General features: G+C 48.9%; 2 protein-coding genes across 2 annotated transcripts in view; one reads left to right on the top strand and one right to left on the bottom strand.

Annotated features, from left to right (window-relative positions):
• Positions 1-18,660, bottom strand: part of LOC119431311 (BPTI/Kunitz domain-containing protein 3) — a 49,220-nt gene extending 30,560 nt beyond the window's left edge. The window contains exon 1 of the mRNA XM_049656850.1: positions 18,542-18,660. The gene's annotated coding sequence lies outside the window, so the exon portion shown is untranslated. The remainder of the gene's footprint in view (positions 1-18,541) is intronic.
• On the top strand, positions 12,306-13,999 carry LOC119431437 (uncharacterized). Its single transcript, XM_037698925.2, has one exon. It carries the CDS (start codon positions 12,314-12,316, stop codon positions 13,187-13,189), a length of 876 nt encoding a protein of 291 aa, XP_037554853.2. The 5' UTR covers positions 12,306-12,313; the 3' UTR covers positions 13,190-13,999.
• Positions 18,661-19,844: the final 1,184 nt, after the last annotated feature.

The following is a 19,844-nucleotide window of genomic DNA, read 5'->3' as shown; positions in this document are numbered from 1 at the left end:
CCTCAGCAGCCAGAGACACATATATCGTGTCTGAGAGCAGTATATGTGCACGTTAAAGAACCCCAGGTGGTCCAAATTTTCGGAGTCCCCCACTACGGCATGCCTTATAATGAGATCGTGGTTTTGGCACGTAAAACCGTATAATTTAATTTAATTTGAGAGCAGTACATGGCACGTTTACGTTTTAGTTAAACAGCTTGTAAGTGCAGTCTTTATTGCAGCACACTTCGAAAAACAACGAAAATTTTGTGTGTACAAGGAGAAGGCAACGACAGTGCTTAATGCAGTTCATTCTTGGCGTGAGATAATACTACTACGAACACGCCACTGTGCCTTATAACTTGTTGCTTTATGTGCTATAGAAAAAAATTAAGTTCGATGTGCTAAAATAAAAGAAAAAGGCAACTAGTATATTAAAGATGCATGCAAGTTTCATGTGCGCATTGGTGCAAAACTAAATTAAAGAAATTTAATAGATCGCGTGCAAACATTGGTACACCAGAGCATGACAAAAAAAGCAGGCATGTGCCGCGACTTCTAGTGCGATTGGGAATCAAAATTGGTTGACGCTTAAGCTTCGCCTTTAAGAGTAGAACGCGATAGCGTTATTGGGACCCGTTCGCATCGCATCGTTCGCACACGGCAAGTAGGCTTCATTCACTGCCAACTCAACGTGGGAAAGCCAGCTTAGAAAGACCAAGCTTACACCGATCCCCTTAAAGTCGGCTCCATTTTTAAACTGAAATGCATTGCCGGAAAGACGTTTTTCTAGGGCAATATAAGTGGTCTTATTTAAAATGCGAAGGCCCTAGCATCTTTTTTATTATTTTATTAATTGTTTGCTATTGCCCCGACGCGCACAGGTCTGGTAGAAATGCTAGAAAAGGGGTCTTTGTGAGTTTCCTCGTAGCAGAATTAGGTTTTCTCGTACATTCAAATTACAATCCGACGCCGATTGGTAAACAATCCAACGGCGAATCCGATGCCGAATAGTAAAGTCGTACTTTACCATGTTTCTGACGGATTTCACCGTGAGAAATTCAATTATTGTTCACCAAAACCTTGCACCAAGTGGAGGGCCTGCGCGGTCGATGTGGTTGGATGATTTTCTCCGCCACCCGCGATCACACGGTGGTTGCCGACGCCGGATTTTCTGCGACACGGGGCCCTAAACGCTATCGCGTTAAAATGCCTGTGCCCACCAAATTTGGCGGTAAATAGTGGTCAAAATTTTGGTATTGTCACCACAATAAAACAGCGCTTGCATGTAGGCTCCCTAGGCTGGGGTAAACAGCGGAGATGGTGATCGACCTAGCCTTCTTCCAGGTTTTACTATAGCTTGGCTAAGTTTTGCTAGGAAATGCTAAGTGCTGCTAGGCACGGTATTCCGAATCGGCTCGCCGCTGACGCGCAGATTATCGCTTGGCCACGCGACGCGCTTCAAGATGAGCGGCTTCTTCGGGTGTCCGGATCTTTGGTCGCCCCATGTCAAGGCTACATGTACTCGCCACAGAATCAACGAGAGTTCTGCCGCAACGAGAGTTCTCCGAGCTTTATCTCCCCGCTGAGGTCACGGCATAGCTGCGCCTCCCCACTTGCCGGGGCGGGGCTGGTCGAAACCTGCCGCCAGAGGCGGCTCGGCAGGTTTCGATCTGCCGTCCGCTGCAGTCACGGACACCACGCGCGTTCGGCGCGGACGCTGGGAAAGGCGGCCGGCGTGGGCAGCAGCTCTGCGCGTTGCCTCGTTGGTGCTGCTACAATTTCTCTCTCGCTCTCATTTTCTTTCTCTCTCCCGAGCATAGCGCGCACCGCGCGTATGCTCACCTTCCCTCTTCTGAACGTCCCATGTCAGGCAACATTGCACGGCACGGAGAGAAGGCGAAGTACTCACCACTCAGCCAGGTGGTTGCTAGGCAACGCGCGGTGACGTCATCGACAGGTGCAGTTTTATTCTTGGCCCTATGCGGCCTAACTGAGAGCTTAAAGGGACACTAAAGGCAAATACTAAGTCAAGCTAAAGCAGTGTTGTATGGAACGGCGTTCCAAGGAGCGGCGTTACTGGAACTAGTTACTTTTGGTAGGAACGAAGTAACGCCACGGTTCCAATAAGGGTCGGCGGAACTGTAACGGTAACTCATTACGTTTATGAAGGAACGGCAGATGGAACGGCGTTCCTTCGGTAAACGTTCCAGCGTCCACAGCACAGAACAGACGCACGCACGTACGCAGCACGTCACGCAGGGCGGATGGGCGACCACGGGAGGCGCAAAGAACTACCGCTCGCCTGTCACGTGACTGTGGGACATTTTTTTGTGAGACCTCTGTTGTATGCTTTTATTGCTTAGCTTCAAGGTTGCCACGTGACGCTCCCTCCCGTAGTTTCTTTCCTCCATGCCGCCGGCCTGCCGCAAAGCAACCATGACGTCTAAAGTCCCTATATAGTAAAGGTATTGTCTCTAAAGCGCTTGTTTTTACAGCGTCAGCTGTTATGGGCTCATTCCAATAGCCGTTTCGGGTCGCGATGATGCCGCCACCGCCGTCCCGTAGTCGCTATCGCATGCGAAAAAAAAAAATGTCACAGTTTCTCCCTAAGGGCGAAGCAATGAATGCGATATCAACACAGCAATGTCATACGAAGTAAGGTGAGCGGCTTTGGTAGCAATAGGAATTGTAGTAAACATGAGCTGATTAATAAGCAGGTGTGCTGCGGCGTAAGTAGACCGACATGAAGAGAGACTCGATTACCACGAGAAGGCGCGTGTGAAACGGTGGTGTTGATGAGATGCGCTTCCCGTGAGCAGTGCGTGCGAAGGGGACACACCTGTAGCGCTGCACTGCCGATCCGGGCAGCATTGCATGTGTAGCGTGCGTTGGAAAATGTGGCCCGACTATTAATAACTGAATGAACAAGCGTGGTGTGAGCGCGCACAAACAAACATGAATAGATCACACTGAATGACTGCAGACGACTGTCAAAACGCTGGCAGCAAGCGCATACGCTGCAGCGGGCGAAGGTACGTGTGGTCTATCGCTTCAACGGAAACTGAGCGGCGAATGCACAGCGCATAAAGGTCAGAGCCATGTGGAGATAAGAGACGGTGCGGGCGAGCGACGAGCGCGGTTGTTGGCAGAGTAGAAGTGCGACCCCCCCCCCCCCCCCCCCCCGCCCCGTTCCCTCCGGCGCTGGCTTCCGGCCTCCGTGCTTGCGCGTGGGAGATTGAGTGCGTTCGCTATCCGTGATAGCGCGCGTCCCCGCACGCTTCCGCTGGGGCATACGGCGCGCGGCGAAGATTTTATCTATACGGAACCTCACGGCGACGGCGACGCCGACGGCAGAAATCCGGTTGAAGTGTCCATATAATTGCTATCGCAATAAAAAGTACCCGCTCTCCGCCGGGATCAAAGCTGGCCAGGCCCACTGCGTGGGAGGCGGATACTCTACCACTGAGCCACGCAAGCGCTTACTAACCGAGATCGGGAAAGGCGCTAGCCATCGGCGATGGAACGCGTCGGCTTCCACGCGCGACGGCGTCCAAAGCAGGCCGCGTCGGGCGCGTTGCAATGACAGCCGTAGTTGCATTGTCGGCCGCTTGGCTGGGCCGAACAGCGGTAGCCATCGGCGATGGAACGCGTCGGCTTGCACGCGCGACGGCGTCCTAAGCGCGTTCCTGACGCATTCACTCAAGTTACTAGGTAGTACCAGGGTCCTTCAATACTTGAAAGACTCTGGTAGTACTGTCGAAAAGCTCGTCTAGCTTACGCTGTGACTGTGCTGCGTGTGCCGCGCAGGCCTGGCATTTTTTTCTTTACTTTTTGCTTGCGAAAGAAAGTCGACGGTGGCGCCCCTAGAATGTCCACGTTGAAGCTTTCAGGCCGGGCTCGCGCCGCCGCCGGTGACTGCGCAGAGTGACTTTCAACATGGCTCTGAGGCGGAAAAAAATATATAGATATAAAGAAGTGAAAGCGCACGCTGTCATGGGCTTCGGAAGCCCTCACGCTAAAATCGACACGTCTAGACGAACCCTTTCCCGAGCTACCCCTTCTAGTACACTGTACCCGAGCGAGTTCCCGGCGCCGTTGCTCAAACGCAGCCTGTTCCTCGACGGAACGCACCACGCGCGGGCTTTCCCATTAGGACGCCGAAACTGATCTGAGGCGAGGGAAGCCCGGCGGAGCGCGTGTCAAGTCCTTTTTCTTTCCCTCCCCGTGACACACCAAACGGTCCTGATTGGTCGAGTGCGTCACGTGTCCGGCGCCGGCGCAGCTTTACCCGCACCTGTTCTACTCTGGGAGCGGAGCTCAAATTTGCGGCCCCGGTAGGAGCCACACGTGATTTCTTTATTTATTTCTTTTCATTCTTGTACCAGGCTCATACACGCATATCGAATGCGGGTATGCGCCACTGGTGATATTATTATCATTAATCGTGACGTAGCTGACTAGCATGTGATGTTATTTATGTCATGGCCTATCAGTCATGTTAGTCATACATTCGTACCTTTCCATGCCAATTTTGGTATATACCAAGCAAACGAGACGCGAGATTTCAACAGGTTTGACAACACCACAGCGTGACACCACCACCGCCGCCAACACTTGTGAGGCAATACAGGCTTCGCTTGAAAAACGGGTTCGTCTGTCAGGCACCAACATAGAGATGCAACTCTTGCTGAGTTCAAGCAAAGGACTTGACTAAGTTGCGAATATGTATTCTGGACATTTATTTTTCACACTCATATTGCAATATTGAATTAGCATTCATTAAACGCATTACAAGAAAAAAAGAATCACCGCCCCTTCCACTCCGTGAAGATGGTCGAACAGCGAAGCTGTGTCGTTACACCGATTGTTACGAGTGTTACGTGTGCATGTGTTGCACGTGATGCAATTGCGCAAACACAAGTAAACACAGATCTACAACAGGAACTTATACTGAAACGTTGCGAGGCGAGAACAGGCAGCGACTTCCGACGCTACTCGACGAGTGTCCAGTTCTCTGGTCGAAACGTGCCGAGCCGCCGCCAGAGCCATCGGCTGCAGTCATGGACACCGCGCGCGTTGGGCGCCAACGCGGGGAAACGCGGACGGCGTCGGCAGCAGCTCTGCGCGTTATCCGAAAGGGCGCACCACAAAGAAACACCTTATCCTCGCCTCTCCTCCTCGCGTCCAGCGCGGCCTCTCATTGGCCGCCTCCTCCCCCAGCGCGCCTCTCCTCTGCTGGTCACGTGACCTGCCCTCCACCGGCGCGGCTCTCATCCTCTCCTGGTCACGGGACCAGCGTGACGCTGGACAGACGACGAAGGGTCGACTAAGAACAGCTCCGCTGTTTAAAAAAATTCAAGTTTCGCCAAAAGAGCGAAGTATTGACAGCAATAAAAATGTTTCTGTGTTCTACGTTCTTACAATGTTTGACGGTGTTCTAACTACGCTGGCGCGACACAGCACGCAATGCAATCCTTCCTGTGTATACACTGTCAAATAATTGACGCCCTTAAAAGTAAATAAGGATCTAAATATGTCTGTAACTCAAATCTTTACACCCTTTTTGGGCGTAAGGGTGCGAGTTATAGACAGATTTAGACCCTTCTTCACCTCTAAACGGTGTAAATTATTTTACAGTGTAGAAGAACCAGCGCCCTGCATTCAGCATATGCCCCACAACGCTGGCGCAGTGAGGAGCGGCGCCAATGGCATTGCAGGCGTTACAGGTATTGCACCTTCATAGGGCACTATAGATGAGACAGACGGGAAACCGTCGGGGTTAGTCAGCACCTAACCTACCCTAACATATATATATATATATATATCACATTGTGGTCAGCGCCCAGTGAAATAGCATAGATAACGTACGTAGCCTGACATTTACTACCTGTTCCACTCGGAGCACTGCATACACACACCAGCTCAGCAGGAACACTGTTGTGCTTATTGGTGGTGTGCGCACAATGCTCGCGCCGGCATTGGAAGGCAGATGGCTGCCTTATAGAGCCACCACCGAGTCGATTGAACATATTACAAGAGTTGGCAGGGCGTCGGCTCGGGGTGTTCCAGCATCCTCTTGGTCGACTTCGCTGTGTCGTTTGTGCAGCCCAAGCGTACGAAGCGTGCAGACCCTCTAGTCCTACCGCGCGTCAGCCTCGCACGCGCCGTCGAGCGCGACAGCACGGCGACGTCAACGACGCTTTGTTTCTCTTGGAAGCGGGGAGGGGGGGGGGGGGTATGGTTGAGCGTCCGTATAACTGCTATCGCAATACAAAAAGAATTGTCTCACGTTCGTGCGTGGCCCCATTGGCCTTTGTTTATATTTATGTTGTCGTAGATCGACGTCTGTCAACCGACAGCTGTATCCGGTTGCCTCCTACATAACCAAATACTTCTTACGTGCATTACGAAAGCGTCTGACGCAAAAAAAAGAAAGAAAGAAAGAAAGGGGGAGGGGTGCGGCTCGGGTGAATATCACGAGGTCTATTCGTATTCTCATATTTCAAAGACTCGAGCTCGGGTTGATGACGCCAAGGCAAGGACTGCTGGTTCCGGGCCTCTTTCGATCGCTTGCAGACGTACTGCTACTGTATCCCCCACCCTTGTACATTACGCCATTATTTATATTTCTTCTTTTGTAGTTCCTTACAGATGACTGCACCGCGAGCTATTGCTGGGTCACTACTTTATTACTGTGAGTGTTCATTTCACCTCACACGAGGCTTTCATTCATTCGAGAGTCTGTTTGTCGCGAATTGTTCCAAATTCATCACAGTCCGTCAGTCAGTCAATCAATCACACGAACGTTAAACCCGCGTCATTGTGTCCGCCTGTAACAGCTAGAAGTTAATTAGGCAATCAATAGCAAGGGTATGCATATTGGAAATAGCATGTCTACTTCAGCACCGAAAAAAGGAGAACATTAACAACAGCAACGAAGACATGCGCGCGTGCCCTTCCTCAAGAGATGCACGAGCCGAGCACGCCAATTTACTATAGGGCTAAACAAAATTTATCCGACACTCTACCCGGACATTTGACCGTGGTGTGGTGATAGACGGACATTAGACCACATCTCGTAGGGGTGCACACAAAAAAAAAAAAGCCGACATTTGACCGTGGTGTGGTGATAGACGGACATTATACCACATCTCGTAGGGGTGCACTAAAAAAAAGCCAGAAAACCTAGCGTATTTCCTAGGGAATGAGATAAATTCTAAGACGGAGGAGTTGGCGGCTCAATTCGCCAGCTGGGACCCAGAGGTGCGGCTAGCACATCTGGATCAAGTCCGGCGGGCGGCTAACGCCAGTCCACCCATAATGCTCCACGCCTTCCCCTTTTAAATAAATTTTTTTCTTCTATCTTCTTTACAGCACGACTTAAGGAGAGTGTCAAAACGCGGTCCTGAGACGCGTCCCTTTCAGCAAAGCGTGGCAAGCATTTATTGACCGCAGCTGCGGCTTCGCGTGCTGGCGGGAGAGCGCGAATGATTCCGTCCCAGCTCAAGACGACGCGCTGGGAGCACTAGACTGCATGTGGTGTGTAGGCGTAATAGTGAATACCACCCTAATCATAATACAACCACAAGAGCGTGCAGAACTCTTTCTGCAATGGATGACTGTGTTCAACCTAAACCCCACTATATGCTTTACCTGACTTTCCTGTCTCTTTGCTTCGTGCGGTTGTGCTGGGCGCGTTGAAAACGTCTCTGTATATGCAGGGATGATATGGTGGCTTATGAAGGGATCGGGCAAAATATCGCACGGCTCGTATCAGGGAGTCAAACTGACACCCTGTCGCTACCTGTAACAGAGGCCGCATCAGGTTACACCGAATAAGCAACGACGAATGTCCGCACGAAGGTGATATAGTAGCCGTAAGGCTGCATAAAAAAATGTCGCAGTTTCGCCCGAAAGGCGAAGCATCGATTGCGATAGCAAATTAGTAGAGAGCTATTCGGAGTAAGGATAGTGGTTTTATCGGCTGCATAAACTTGGACACATTCGCTTACTAACTGAATTAACAATCGTGGTGTCAGCGCGCACAAGCACACATGAATAGATCACACTAAATTACCGCAGACAACAACTGTCAAAACACTGGCAGCAAGCGCAGCCGCCCCAGCGGGCGAAGGCTCGCGCGGTCATCGCTTCAACGGAAACTGAGCGGCGAATGCACAGCGCATACAAAGGTCAGAGCCGTGTGGAGATAAGAGACGGTGCGGGCGACCGCCAACGCCGGGCAAAGTGCAGAGGAGTTGTGCAGAGGAGAAGTTGTTGGCAGAGGAGAAGCTGCCTCCCCCCTCCTTCTCGCGCTGCCTTCCCGCTCACTTGCTTTCGCGTGGGAGATTAAGTGGCCAGTTCCCCTTACGCCTTTGGTGCCGGAGCACAGCGTCGCCCCGCCTCCCTCCCTCCCATACCCCCACGGCCTTTCGCGCGACGGTCGCGTTTGCTTTCCGCCGTGCGTTCGCTCTCCGTGATAGCGCGCGGGGGAATTCGCCCTCCGTGATGTTTTGCGCTCTTTCGCTCGCGCATACGGCGCGCGGCGACGATCTTATCGCCCTTGGAATCTATACGGAACCTCACGGCGACGGCGACGGCAGAAATCCGGTTGAAGTGTCCATATAATTGCTATCGCAATAAAAATAACACATGCTTAGTGGCCCATACCCAGTGGCACTACAATCCGTCGCCATGTCCGTGAGTGGCACTCGCTAACACACCATATCATCCTCACCCCGTTCCAGGGGTACACCATACACAAACACTCACGAATGTGCTTAAAAAAGGGAAAAAAGAAAAAAAAAGAGGGAGAGAAAAACAAACACGAGTACCAGCGCAAGACACGGGACTTAAGAAGAATGTCGACCGGAGGATGGCCTCCGTGGTCAATTCAAGAGACACTAAAGGAAAATGTTAAGTCGAGCTAGATCAATAGATTGTTCATCTAGAAGTATATGGTCCTTTTACTGTGTACCAATATATCATACTGAAAACTATAGACAGTGCGAAGCGACACGATCGACACAGAAAAGACACACGGACAAGCGCTGACTATCCATAGACATGAATTGCCAACGTGCCGTCCTTTTGAACCAATATGTCACTTCGTTCCGTAGAAAATTGCCGCCGAAGGTGCCGCTGCTGCTCCTCGATTTGAACTGCCCGCGCCAAAACGGGCGAGTTGACGCAATCGCCACGTATGTACTCCCTTTCCGTTAATCAGCCAGTGCCGACGTCGCACGAGAAGTACCATAGTTCACGATAGAAGGCGCCACTCCGACTTTCAATCTGCGTCATTTCCTCGACGACAAAAGCTCTGTTTGCGTTACGAATTGCGAATTCGTTATTACAGAGGCCTAATCGTTTAATCTAGCTCGACTTAATATTTAATAAATAGACGGTATTCGAATCGATATGAGAAGGCTGTTTTTCTCGAACATCTGTATTCAATGATTCGGTGCGGAAATATGACGATTCGAAGACTGCTGCTCTTTTTGTACATTGCTATGCAAGCTAACAAAACAGGTAAAACGCAAAAATTTTTCATAAAACTACAACAACGACAACAACAACAACAACAAGGGAATCGCCTAGTGAGCGCTATATCCTAAGACCCATTGTACAATATATTGCACATTGCCTTCTACATTTTTTTATAAATTCGTTCGGAAGTGATTACGCAAAATATTCATTCTGGGTATAAATTACGGTGCATGCGTAACTGTAAATAAGTGTTTTACTCATATTCTTGTCATCCGCTTTCGAGGAACTTGAGACTCAACTGATCTAATCCTCTGTGTCATCCCAGACGGCCGAAAGTAACTTTGAGGTGTGCTTCGAAATCACTGAGATTGCGTGAAAATACCGGACGCGCCAGCAACATGGCAATGTACTACACGTAGTTCCATCTTCATCTCTACGTTTGAGCAATGAAATGCAGTTTTTAAAATAGCAAACATGAGGAGATGTTCACGTACATAGAGACGCAGTTTTTGAAATCTAACCGTGGTACATAAATAAAAAAAAAGTTTTTTTTCGAGTTCATAACATAACAGTAGACAATAAAAACCACGTTGAAGAGCGATTATATCACATATTTGTGTTCGGGTCTCAGGAGGATATTTTACAGCAAGTAGTGAAAGGCAAGCAACACAGACCAAGGAAGGAGAAAACCAACGATTACGTCCAACGACAGAAGGCACGCATGTGATCAGCATAGAAGAATAAAAGACTGCAGCACGTTCAACGTCACGTGGGATCACAGGCAGGTGCTGGCGTGGATGATTTATTTCGTTATCGATCAGCGTAACCGACGCCTGACGAATGCTGCTCGTCGCACGTCTGCCTACACGCTAAAAGAAGGCATACGCGACACCACGAGCGAGCAATCGCAAATCTTTGTCTTGTCAATGCCCTCCGCAAATCGTGCCCTGATGCGATGTTCGGGAGCTTTGCAAGGTAAAAAGAGCGTCCGTTGGACGCAGGGGTACTCTGACCATGCATCTTCTTGTGTCAGTGGCGGAAAATGCTCTGTGAAGGCTAAGGATCGAAGCCCATTGGCACGTGCGAACAGAGTGACGCAAATAGAAGGTAGTTGTGCCACATAACCATGATGTGTCACATGGGCTAGAGAAAGTAGCCCTAAGGTACAAGTCGACGTGGTGTTTTCTTCTCCTCAAAAACTGACAAATATTTTAATGCGAAAGCATCATTTGCCCCATCGCGCGAAAATCCGTCGGCGTGACCGAAAGATGGTACCAAAAGTGGCCGACGGCGCAAATAGTAAAAACGCGTCAAAAAATGCTCGGATTGACGTCAAATTTCTCAGGGAGGTTCGTGCAAACGAAGTAAATTAACGACTTTGAAAATAAAATTTGGTACATTTCGATCCGGGTGGGAATCGAACCCGGGACACCGGGTGCGAGACGAGCAAGCTATCCCGACGCCACGGCGGCTTTCCTTTTTTTTTTTCGTTCATGGTGTTTGTTACATTAACATGTGATCCAATAAAACATTCACCAGATGTGCACAGTCACAGAATTGCGGGCGCAAGACACTCCCACACAGACGTGACACTGTTCATTCTTTTAAGTGGGAATGCTGATTCCGCTTTAGAAGGGCGGTAAGGATAAGCACCAAGCACCTCACCAAAATGGAGTACCAGTCATTCCTATTCATTTTCTCTTCTGGAACACGCCAATGTTGGCTCCATTGCGCTTATAGTCGTGACGCTTTGCTACACCTGCTGTTCTACTCGTTTAGTTAACAATGGCCCTCTCTCCGAACCCGTTTCTATCTGCTCTTCAGTAAAACAAGGATGCCCCATGTCCCCACTACTATTCGCCCTTTACCTAGAACCGCTATGCTTAAGCGTAATTCAGTCGAGTTGCATCCATGGCTTCAGCCTACTGGGTAATGAGGTAAAGATGTTAGCTTACGCAGATGGTCTAGCGTTCTTGTGCACGGATAAGCCCAGTGTTGAAAGGGTTGTGTCTACAATAGCGAAATTTGGCAGCGTATCAGGAGCACGAATGAACTCATAGAAAAGCTTAGGCTTATGGTTCGGCTCGTGGTGTTATAAGCCAGAACAGTATGCAGGCATTAAGTGGACTGATGTTCCGCCAAAGTATCTTGGCGTGCCGCTAGACGCATATAAATTAAGCGCGCACTATTGGAAAGAACGGGTTTCCGCTTTGCAAAGTTACGCTGAGACATTTGTTCCACATCGACTTTCTATTCTCGGAAAAGCTGAAGCCTGTAATAAGTTTTTGGCAACAAAAATTTACTACGTAATTGAGTAATTCACTGTGCAAGGCTCTACGTCCTACGCTTTAACCGAATTTTTGCAACTTTCGTATGGTCTTCCACGTATGGTTTGAGCCCATGAGGCGAGACAATACTTTTAGACCAGTTAGTGAGAGTGGGATGGGCTTAGTGCATCTTTACGTGCGGCAAATAGTGTCTCGTTTCTTCTTTCTTTTTTTTTTCGCGATACTTCGCATCCTATAATTCGGCCCTTCATGCAAGTCGCTTGAAGTTGTTTCTTCAAATTTTTCTTCGCGTTTATGCTTGTGGGGGTTCATGCAAGAGGTTTACTTGGCAGTTCGTTTTCCGACAGTTAAGTTTTCTACTGAATATTCGTACTCCGCGCAGGGGCGCGCCCTAAGCGCGCTCCCGATTGCAGCGCCAGCACAGCCTTGCGCAAGACGCGCGAAACAAACACAGATTGCACCTCTGCGTTCGTTGCGTGCTGACGTGCGTTCCGCACGGCGTTCGATAGGCGTCGTATATCTCGACCACTATAGCTTGGTGACCCGGACGTACGTACATGATGGCTACGAACACAAGTCCCATGTCGGCGGACAACGGTACTCAACAGCGACCGCAGTCAACGGTGAGCAACGAGAACCATTCCCTCGCCATCGACATGGAAGCAGTCTCAAACGTGCGTCTCCCGCCATTTTGGCCGAAGAATCCGGCAGTATGGTTTACTCAAGTGGAAGCGCTCTTCGATTTGCGCCGCATCACTGCACAGCGCGCCAAGTACCTTCACGTCGTCTCTACACTGCCATCTGAAGTTGCGGACGAATTCGACGACGTGCTGAGCCTTCCACACGCAACGCGACCATACGACCATTTCAAGACCATTGTTCTGACGCGCAAAGCGCTCTCGGAACGCAGCCGCTTGCAGCAACTTCTCAACACGGAGGAGCTGGGAGACCGACGACCATCTCAGCTGCTGCACCGAATGCGCCAGCTACTCGGCGACAGCATGCAAGATTCCGAGAGTCCTCTACTTCGTGAGTCATTTCTGCAGCGTCTGCCGCAAAACCTTCTTCCTGTCCTGGCTGCTGCAGGCGACATGCCGTTGGAGAAGCTAGCCGAGCTCGCGGATCGCGTTGCAGAATACTCCCGCGCTGGCCCGTGCACGGTTGCGGCAGCGACCGGCGTGACACCGGATACACAAGCGCGGCACTCTCGCCTCGAACGCCTCGAAGAAAAGATAGAGCAGCTCGCTGCCTCCATCGCCGCGATGTGGACTTCGACCGATGGTCGCTCTCACGGCAACTCACGTTCGCGTTCTCGTTACCGCACTAGAAGCAACTGTGCCGGCTACTGCTGGTATCATGTCCGTTTCGGCGCCAGGGCTAATAAGTGTCGGGAGCCTTGTCGCTGGCAGGAAAACACGAACGCGAGTCGCTAATGGCGGCGAGTGACTGGCTTGACCCCACAGCGAAACGCACCTAATGAAACATTCTTGTCTCCCAGTGGGGGCGAGCCTCCCGATTACAGCGCCAGCACAGCTGTCCATGTTACTGTATGTAACACAGTTACTGTTACTGTCTGTCCATGTTACTGTATAACATGGACAGATTTACTGTAAATGGCATGAACAGTGTACGTTATACAAAGATTTACTGTCAATGCTAATTCCGCCTCCGCTTTACCGATCACTATATATTGAATGGCCAGGCCACGATGTACTAAAGCGAGTTCGTAAGATGTATATGTATATATCCCCTTGCTGCAAAGCATTCTTTTATAAACTTCATAGTGAAACCTTACCGGTAAAAACATGGCTATAGAAAAAGGGTATCTTTGTGTCTTCTGTTAACTATAGTCTTTGTGATGCGGCAGAGACAACTGAACATTGTTTTATTGGTTGCAAAGACGCCATCCTATATTGGGATGTCCTCCAACGAACTCTAAAGAAAGAAATTGAAATCAATCCTCATACTGTGCGATACCTGCTGCCGACCTCTGATGACAACGTACCTTTCGACATGTTTTTTTTTTTTTTTTTTTTTTGTGGGAATGCAGTTTGTGGAAGGCGCGAGTGATGGACCATATAACGCAGAACCGGTTGTACCTCCAAGAGTGAATTTCATTCGAATTACTGTGCACCTAAAACATGTTTATGATGGACTTGATATTCAACCGACGCCACGGACGTGACGGCGCAGAAAATGCAGAGGAGGAGAGCCACGTAATGAGTATCAAATGAGCGCGTTCACGACGTTCCGATGTCTACAAACGGTACAATGCTTTCGCATTCCCACACATAAGCAGTCTTAGGTGTCTCTGCCGAATTTTTAATGCTACACATCAGTTTGTAAAGAAGCACTGAGGTTGTGTAAAGAAGCACCAGTCTCCTTTAGTACCCTGCGCACAGGGTGTCGTTTATCGCATTCCGTTCTTGTGTGGTGAAGTATGCATAGGGCAGACCGGAAGATGCCAAAACGACAGATTAAGGGAGCACGGGCAAACAAATTGAGCCGATATCGGGATGGGCATGTTATCTGTGCACTGTGACGATTGTGGTTATGAATCGTTGTTTAAGGAATGTTCCGTGCCGCACAGAAATGCGGATAAAGACACGCGAGAAATCGTGGAAGCGAATTTGACAGCAAGAGCATGTGCGCGTGGGCTCCGTCTGTAGCTCTGAGTGGAAGGGCAATGGACTATCTCGAAATTACAGGGATGCACGTGCGGTGATTGGTAACCTCTGTATCCGTGTGGTAGCAGTTTGTCGTTATAAATATGTCACTAACGGAAATAAAGAATCAGTGGAAAGTTAGCTCCCGTCTTTGTCGTTCTTCCTCGTCCGCGTCACCTAAGCGCTATAGTCCCAAACACTATATCAAGCCAACTAGCCCAAAAGTCTAAACCACGAGCGAGTTGCTCGTGTTTTATACACGACGTGGATACGATAAGCAGGGCTGTACTTGAATATCAAAAAAAAAAAGAAAGAAAGAGAAAGACTTGTTCAATGTCCCCAATCTCCTGCGGCCGTCGCCATACTGTTCAGACTTTCCCGACCGCTTGCGATTTCCTTCGATGCTTAAAAAAAACACATTTTAGAATTTCACGTTTAAACAACCGAGATCTAATCGAGGCACGCCATAGTAGGTGATTCCGGACGAATTTTGACCACTTAGGGTTCATTAGCGTGCAGCCGTTGACTCTGCAGTACGGTCCGTGCTTCTTTCTCATCCCCTTCTCCCTTCCCCCAGCGTAGGGTAGCCAACCGGACTCTTGACTGTTTAACATCCCTGCCTTCTTTATACCTCCCCCCCCCCCTCTCTCTCTCTCTCACCCAATGCACGGCGCACCGGCGTTTTTCCATTCCCCCCCCCCCCCCCCCCCCCCCCCCCCATCGGGATAACTTGATTTTCAATGTCCAGTGGCTGCCAACAAACTGGTGGCCTAACGTAATGCAACGAGCCTGTTCCAATTCTTTCTCATTTCGCGCGTTGCCATCGGTCCGAACGGCGCTCCGTCACCCGCTGTGGTTGCTCAGTGGCTATGGTGTTGGGCGGCTGAGCACGAGGTCGCGGGATCGAATCCCGGCCACGGCGGCCCTATTTCGATGGGGGCGAGAACAGCCATGTACTTAGATTTAGGTGCACGTTAAGGAACCCCAGGTGGTCCAAATTTCCGGAGTCCCCCACTACGGCGTGCCTCATAATCAGATCGTGGTTTCGACACGTAAAACCCCATAATTTTTTTTTACGGCGCTCCGTCGACATTATCACCTGGAGTGAGCGAGTGAATAAACTTTATTGAATGATTGGTTATTGAGCTGGCCTCATGTGAGACTCATTTATGGTCGAGGCTCCTATTTCAGGGCTCCGCTGGCTTCCGCAAGCCTATTGGCTCTTCTGACCAGGAGGGTAGACTGCTCAGGAGAGGTGGTCGACAATACGAAAGACATAAAATCAATCGAACGGAATCGCTAATGCCGTCCACGGTTTCCGATAGCGGATCCAGACATTATCGACGTCGAGCTACGTCACGGACGACACAAGAGCAGGCGCAGGAAATATCACTGTGTTACACAACATACACGATAATTAACTGACATCTAGTCAGCGATTGTCTGACAATGCGATAAGTAAGAAAGAAAAGAAGAAGAAACTGCACATTAGTGCGCGCGTTATTGACTATTTCATATTTCATACGCGAGTGCAGTTATACGCAGGCAGCTGTACTTACAGTGGTTGCGTAGTCCTGTGAGTCGGTTTCGGTCGGTCGTTCGCAGGAATTTTCGCTAAAGTTGTCATCAACGCAGAAGCCATTATAAATGAAAGGAAATAAAAAAATTAAAAGAAGACGAAAGACTAATTGCTATCGTTTCCGAAAACGTCGTATGGGTGGTTGAAAAAGAAAAGAAAATTGTCAGATCATTTTTTTTCCTGTCTGTTCAGAAGAAAGGACCAGTCATTATGGCGACGGAATAGAGTCGCCAAAACAGACGAGCGACAGGAAAACTGGCACATGACAAAGGAGGGCAAATCCTAGAAACACTCGTCTAGCGTAAACGCTTTCTGATGACAGTTTCGTGGGAAAGAAACCAGAACTGCTCTCTGGTTGAGGTGGCTGAGAAGACAAGTTTTTGAGGCAAGACGTGTTCTGCATGGCAGACACGCTAGAATTTAAAATAAGGAGACGGATTCTGAGAAAACGTGGCGATATGCGCGATTTTGAACAATGGATAGCACGCACTGGAGAAAACAGAAAAGAGGAAACAGAACTGATTTTTTTTCTTCTGTTTTTTAAGGAATCGAACCGAATGACGGAACTATTGAATGCGAAACGAGATTCATACATCACGAGCGTGAAAACGATACAAATGCTTCTGGTCTTAGCGTAAACAATCGTGTATAAATGAGGTTGTGTGAAACAATACGCAGCGTAAGTACATAGGAAATGCACAGGAAATATATACAGAAATGCACTCAGACTGAACGAGTAATATCAAAACAATTACATTTACGGTTTTGATTTGAATGCCGTGCCGAGTATACTTGAATTACGTACTGGAAAATTCACTCATTTAGCAATTGTACGAGACAAACTTGCACGAGGTATAACTTATTGTATCGCTACCAGATATTTCAGTAAACACTCGTGACATGTAGCACAATTCTATTCCTTGAGCTTAATTACTCTCAGAGGCAGACATTATTTGCACAAAAATGAAAGTGAATGTTTTACAAACTAACAAGTTTTTTTCTAATTCACTTTTAAACTAATTAACTTACGCCATATGTGGCAACTTACGAATTTTAGTTGGCGATTTCGAAAGTCATATCCTTTTCGAACGAATTCCGAGTATGACACCAGTTTCGAGATAGGCGTTCCCAAAGTTTGCGACGAAGTGCACTAGTGTTCCAGTAACTTTCGAGCTTCAATGCATAAAAATGTGTTTTGTTAAAAAGTACGTGGAAAAACAGTGCCTTTTACGGAAAGTGTAACTGCGCTTTCTCAAAACTGGTGCTAGTTAAAAATTCGTTCCAAATGGACGTGCCTGGTGAAATACCTGGCTTCAAATCATGTATTGCAATATGTACATTAAACGAATTGGTTGAAAATTTGATTAGTTATAGATTTTGATAAGTTAATTATGCATAAGTTATGTATACGTCTTCGAGTATTCGAGCTCAACAAGTAGATTTGTGATAAATGCCATATTTGATTTTTAAAAATTCTGTTAACGTGAAAACAAAACACTCGGTATATTCATCGCGTTCCTTGTTTTCTGCCATCGACTAACATGACTCAAGATTATAATCAGTAATCGCCAATACTGAGACGCGAGTGCCATAATGCACGTTCTGGCTCTACATATATAAGCATCGCAAGAGCGATCAATCCAGATATGCTACAACGATGACACTGGTGCTTGGTCCACACCGGTTAACCTCGTCAACGCCTGCCGTCAGCCCCATCCGCCTGAGAATTTTTTTCTTCCAGCACGCCAATGTTTGTGACGACGAGCCGAGCGACAATAAGGTGCAACGGCATCGAACAGCGCAACAGATAAAACACAACATCAGATAGCAGCAGACGACACCATTCACGTCTGCTCATCGATTCAAGTTGCTATCATTTGTCTTGTTTTTCCTTTGTACACACTGAAAACATGATTCCAGGTGTGTCCTTGTGAAACACGGTTCCGGATATTAGGTACAGATGTGATTAAAGATTTAATTCTGATATTTTATGTGCCAGAACCCACGATTCCGATTATGAGGCACGCCGTAGTGGGAGACTCGGGATTGATTTTGACCAACCGGGGTTGTGCACCTAAATCTAAGTACACGAGCGCTTTCGGCATTTCGACCCCAAAGAAATGTGGACGCTGCGGCCGGGATTCGATCCCGCCACCTCGAGCACAGCAGCGAAGCGTGCCTTGGCTACCCCGGCGGGTAGCTACAGATATATCGAGAACAAAGTTCCATATGACCTGGCTCGTTTACTGGAACACGTCCACATATTACGTTCCCCAGAAATACGTTCCACGTTTATTTAAAAGCGTGGGTCTGAAATATATGGAACACATTTCCACGTATTTAATATGTGGAACGCCAGTTACAATGGCTGAGTGGGGAAAAAATGTTCCGCTTACTAGCTAGAACCTAAGTGGGACAAGATTATGAATGCACCGTCAATCAACTGGCTCACGATTCTGGTTCAGGGCTGCGCCGAGCAAGACGACAATTCGAAGAAAAATCCCTACGACACGAAGCGGACAAACGTGCGAAAAACCCACCTTCTCGAAATCGCACACTCCTCCGGGAAAGGTAGTATCCACTTCCCACTGCGGTGCCAACGAGCTGTCTTCCACGAGCCAACAAACACCGTTACACTTTCCACGGGCCAGAAAAACCACAATCACTTCGAACGTGGTGCGCGCCATCCAACCTGTCCTGTACTATGCACACCGCGAAGAAAGAAAGCAGAGTGTCCCGTCTTAAACGCTGACGTCTGTATATACACAGTTTGGCTCGTTTCTAAGTAAGCCCAATTACTGCATTCAGCTTCCGTTATAGCTTGCTTCCATCTTCAGTGTCCACTCAGCTTCCGTCGAGAAGAACCTCGCATTGGTTCGTATACACCCTGCTTTCGGCTTCTAATTGCGCTAATTAGGGTAGCTTCTGTCGATTCATGCCGAACTCAATGGCCGCTCGGAGTCCGTTAGAAACGCGTCTCGGAGCGGTTCCACTTTAAGCACGGGCGTCTCATAGCGGCGGTAATAGTTTCTTTCCTTGAAAGAACTCCTGCTTTCGTGAAGATTAAAGCGGTCGGAGCGCTTCGCCCTAACGCCGTTGTGAGAAGTTGAACTACGAGGTCGCACACACACACGTGTATGGTTTGGCGAAAAGCTCGCTCGCTCGCTTCATCTTGAATGCGGGACAGTCGTGAATGCCTCGCCACTTGGAGCCACGAGCTAAGCTGCGTGATAAGCTCCAGATGTCGGGCATGCCGCTGGGGGTCTCAGCTGCGCGCTCTTGCGAGCTAGTTGCTCCTGAAACGGTTCTCTATCTCTCTTTTCTTTTTTTCATCGAGAGAACTTGGGGGCGGTTCCACGCAAACACTTTGCTTAACAAGCCTGCTCAGGCGAAGCTTCGCCCGACGCGCTCGCTTCGAAAAAAAAAAAAAAAGTGCTCGCCGCGGTGGTCGCGTGTTTAGCGCGCTTTTCGACACCGTCACGAGCCTTCGCCGCGCTGTTAACGCGCATTTCAGCGCGGCTGGCTCTGTGTCAGTGCCGCCAGCCGCGCCTTGAATCCCGCTCCTTTTGGGCTCGTTGTTTGCGAGTCATCACGCCTCGAAAGAAACGTTGCTCTATTTTATAACATACCTCAACCCCTTCCTCCCTTACTCGTTCAATCCTTTGTTTTTCTTGAATGCTTGCTTGCTTTTCTGTTTGATTTATCGTGACGCTCTGCCTTCCAATCCCCCCCCCCCCCCCCCCCCCCCTAAAGAAAAAAGAATATCAACAGACTCTCAGTAGAGCATTAGTCGTCTGTTTCCGCAAATATATTTGGACGAACATGCGCGCGTCCTGTTGTTAC

The sequence above is a fragment of the Dermacentor silvarum genome, chromosome 10 (assembly GCF_013339745.2).
Source record: "Dermacentor silvarum isolate Dsil-2018 chromosome 10, BIME_Dsil_1.4, whole genome shotgun sequence".
NCBI lineage: Eukaryota > Metazoa > Arthropoda > Arachnida > Ixodida > Ixodidae > Dermacentor > Dermacentor silvarum.
The sequence above is the reverse complement of the archived record's forward strand: the minus strand, read 5'-3'. Positions and strand labels throughout refer to the sequence as shown.

What these genes read in the sequence shown, in the direction of transcription:
- LOC119431437 (XM_037698925.2), top strand. Translation starts at nt 12,314, where the DNA reads ATGATGGCTACGAACACAAGTCCCATGTCGGCGGACAACGGTACTCAA.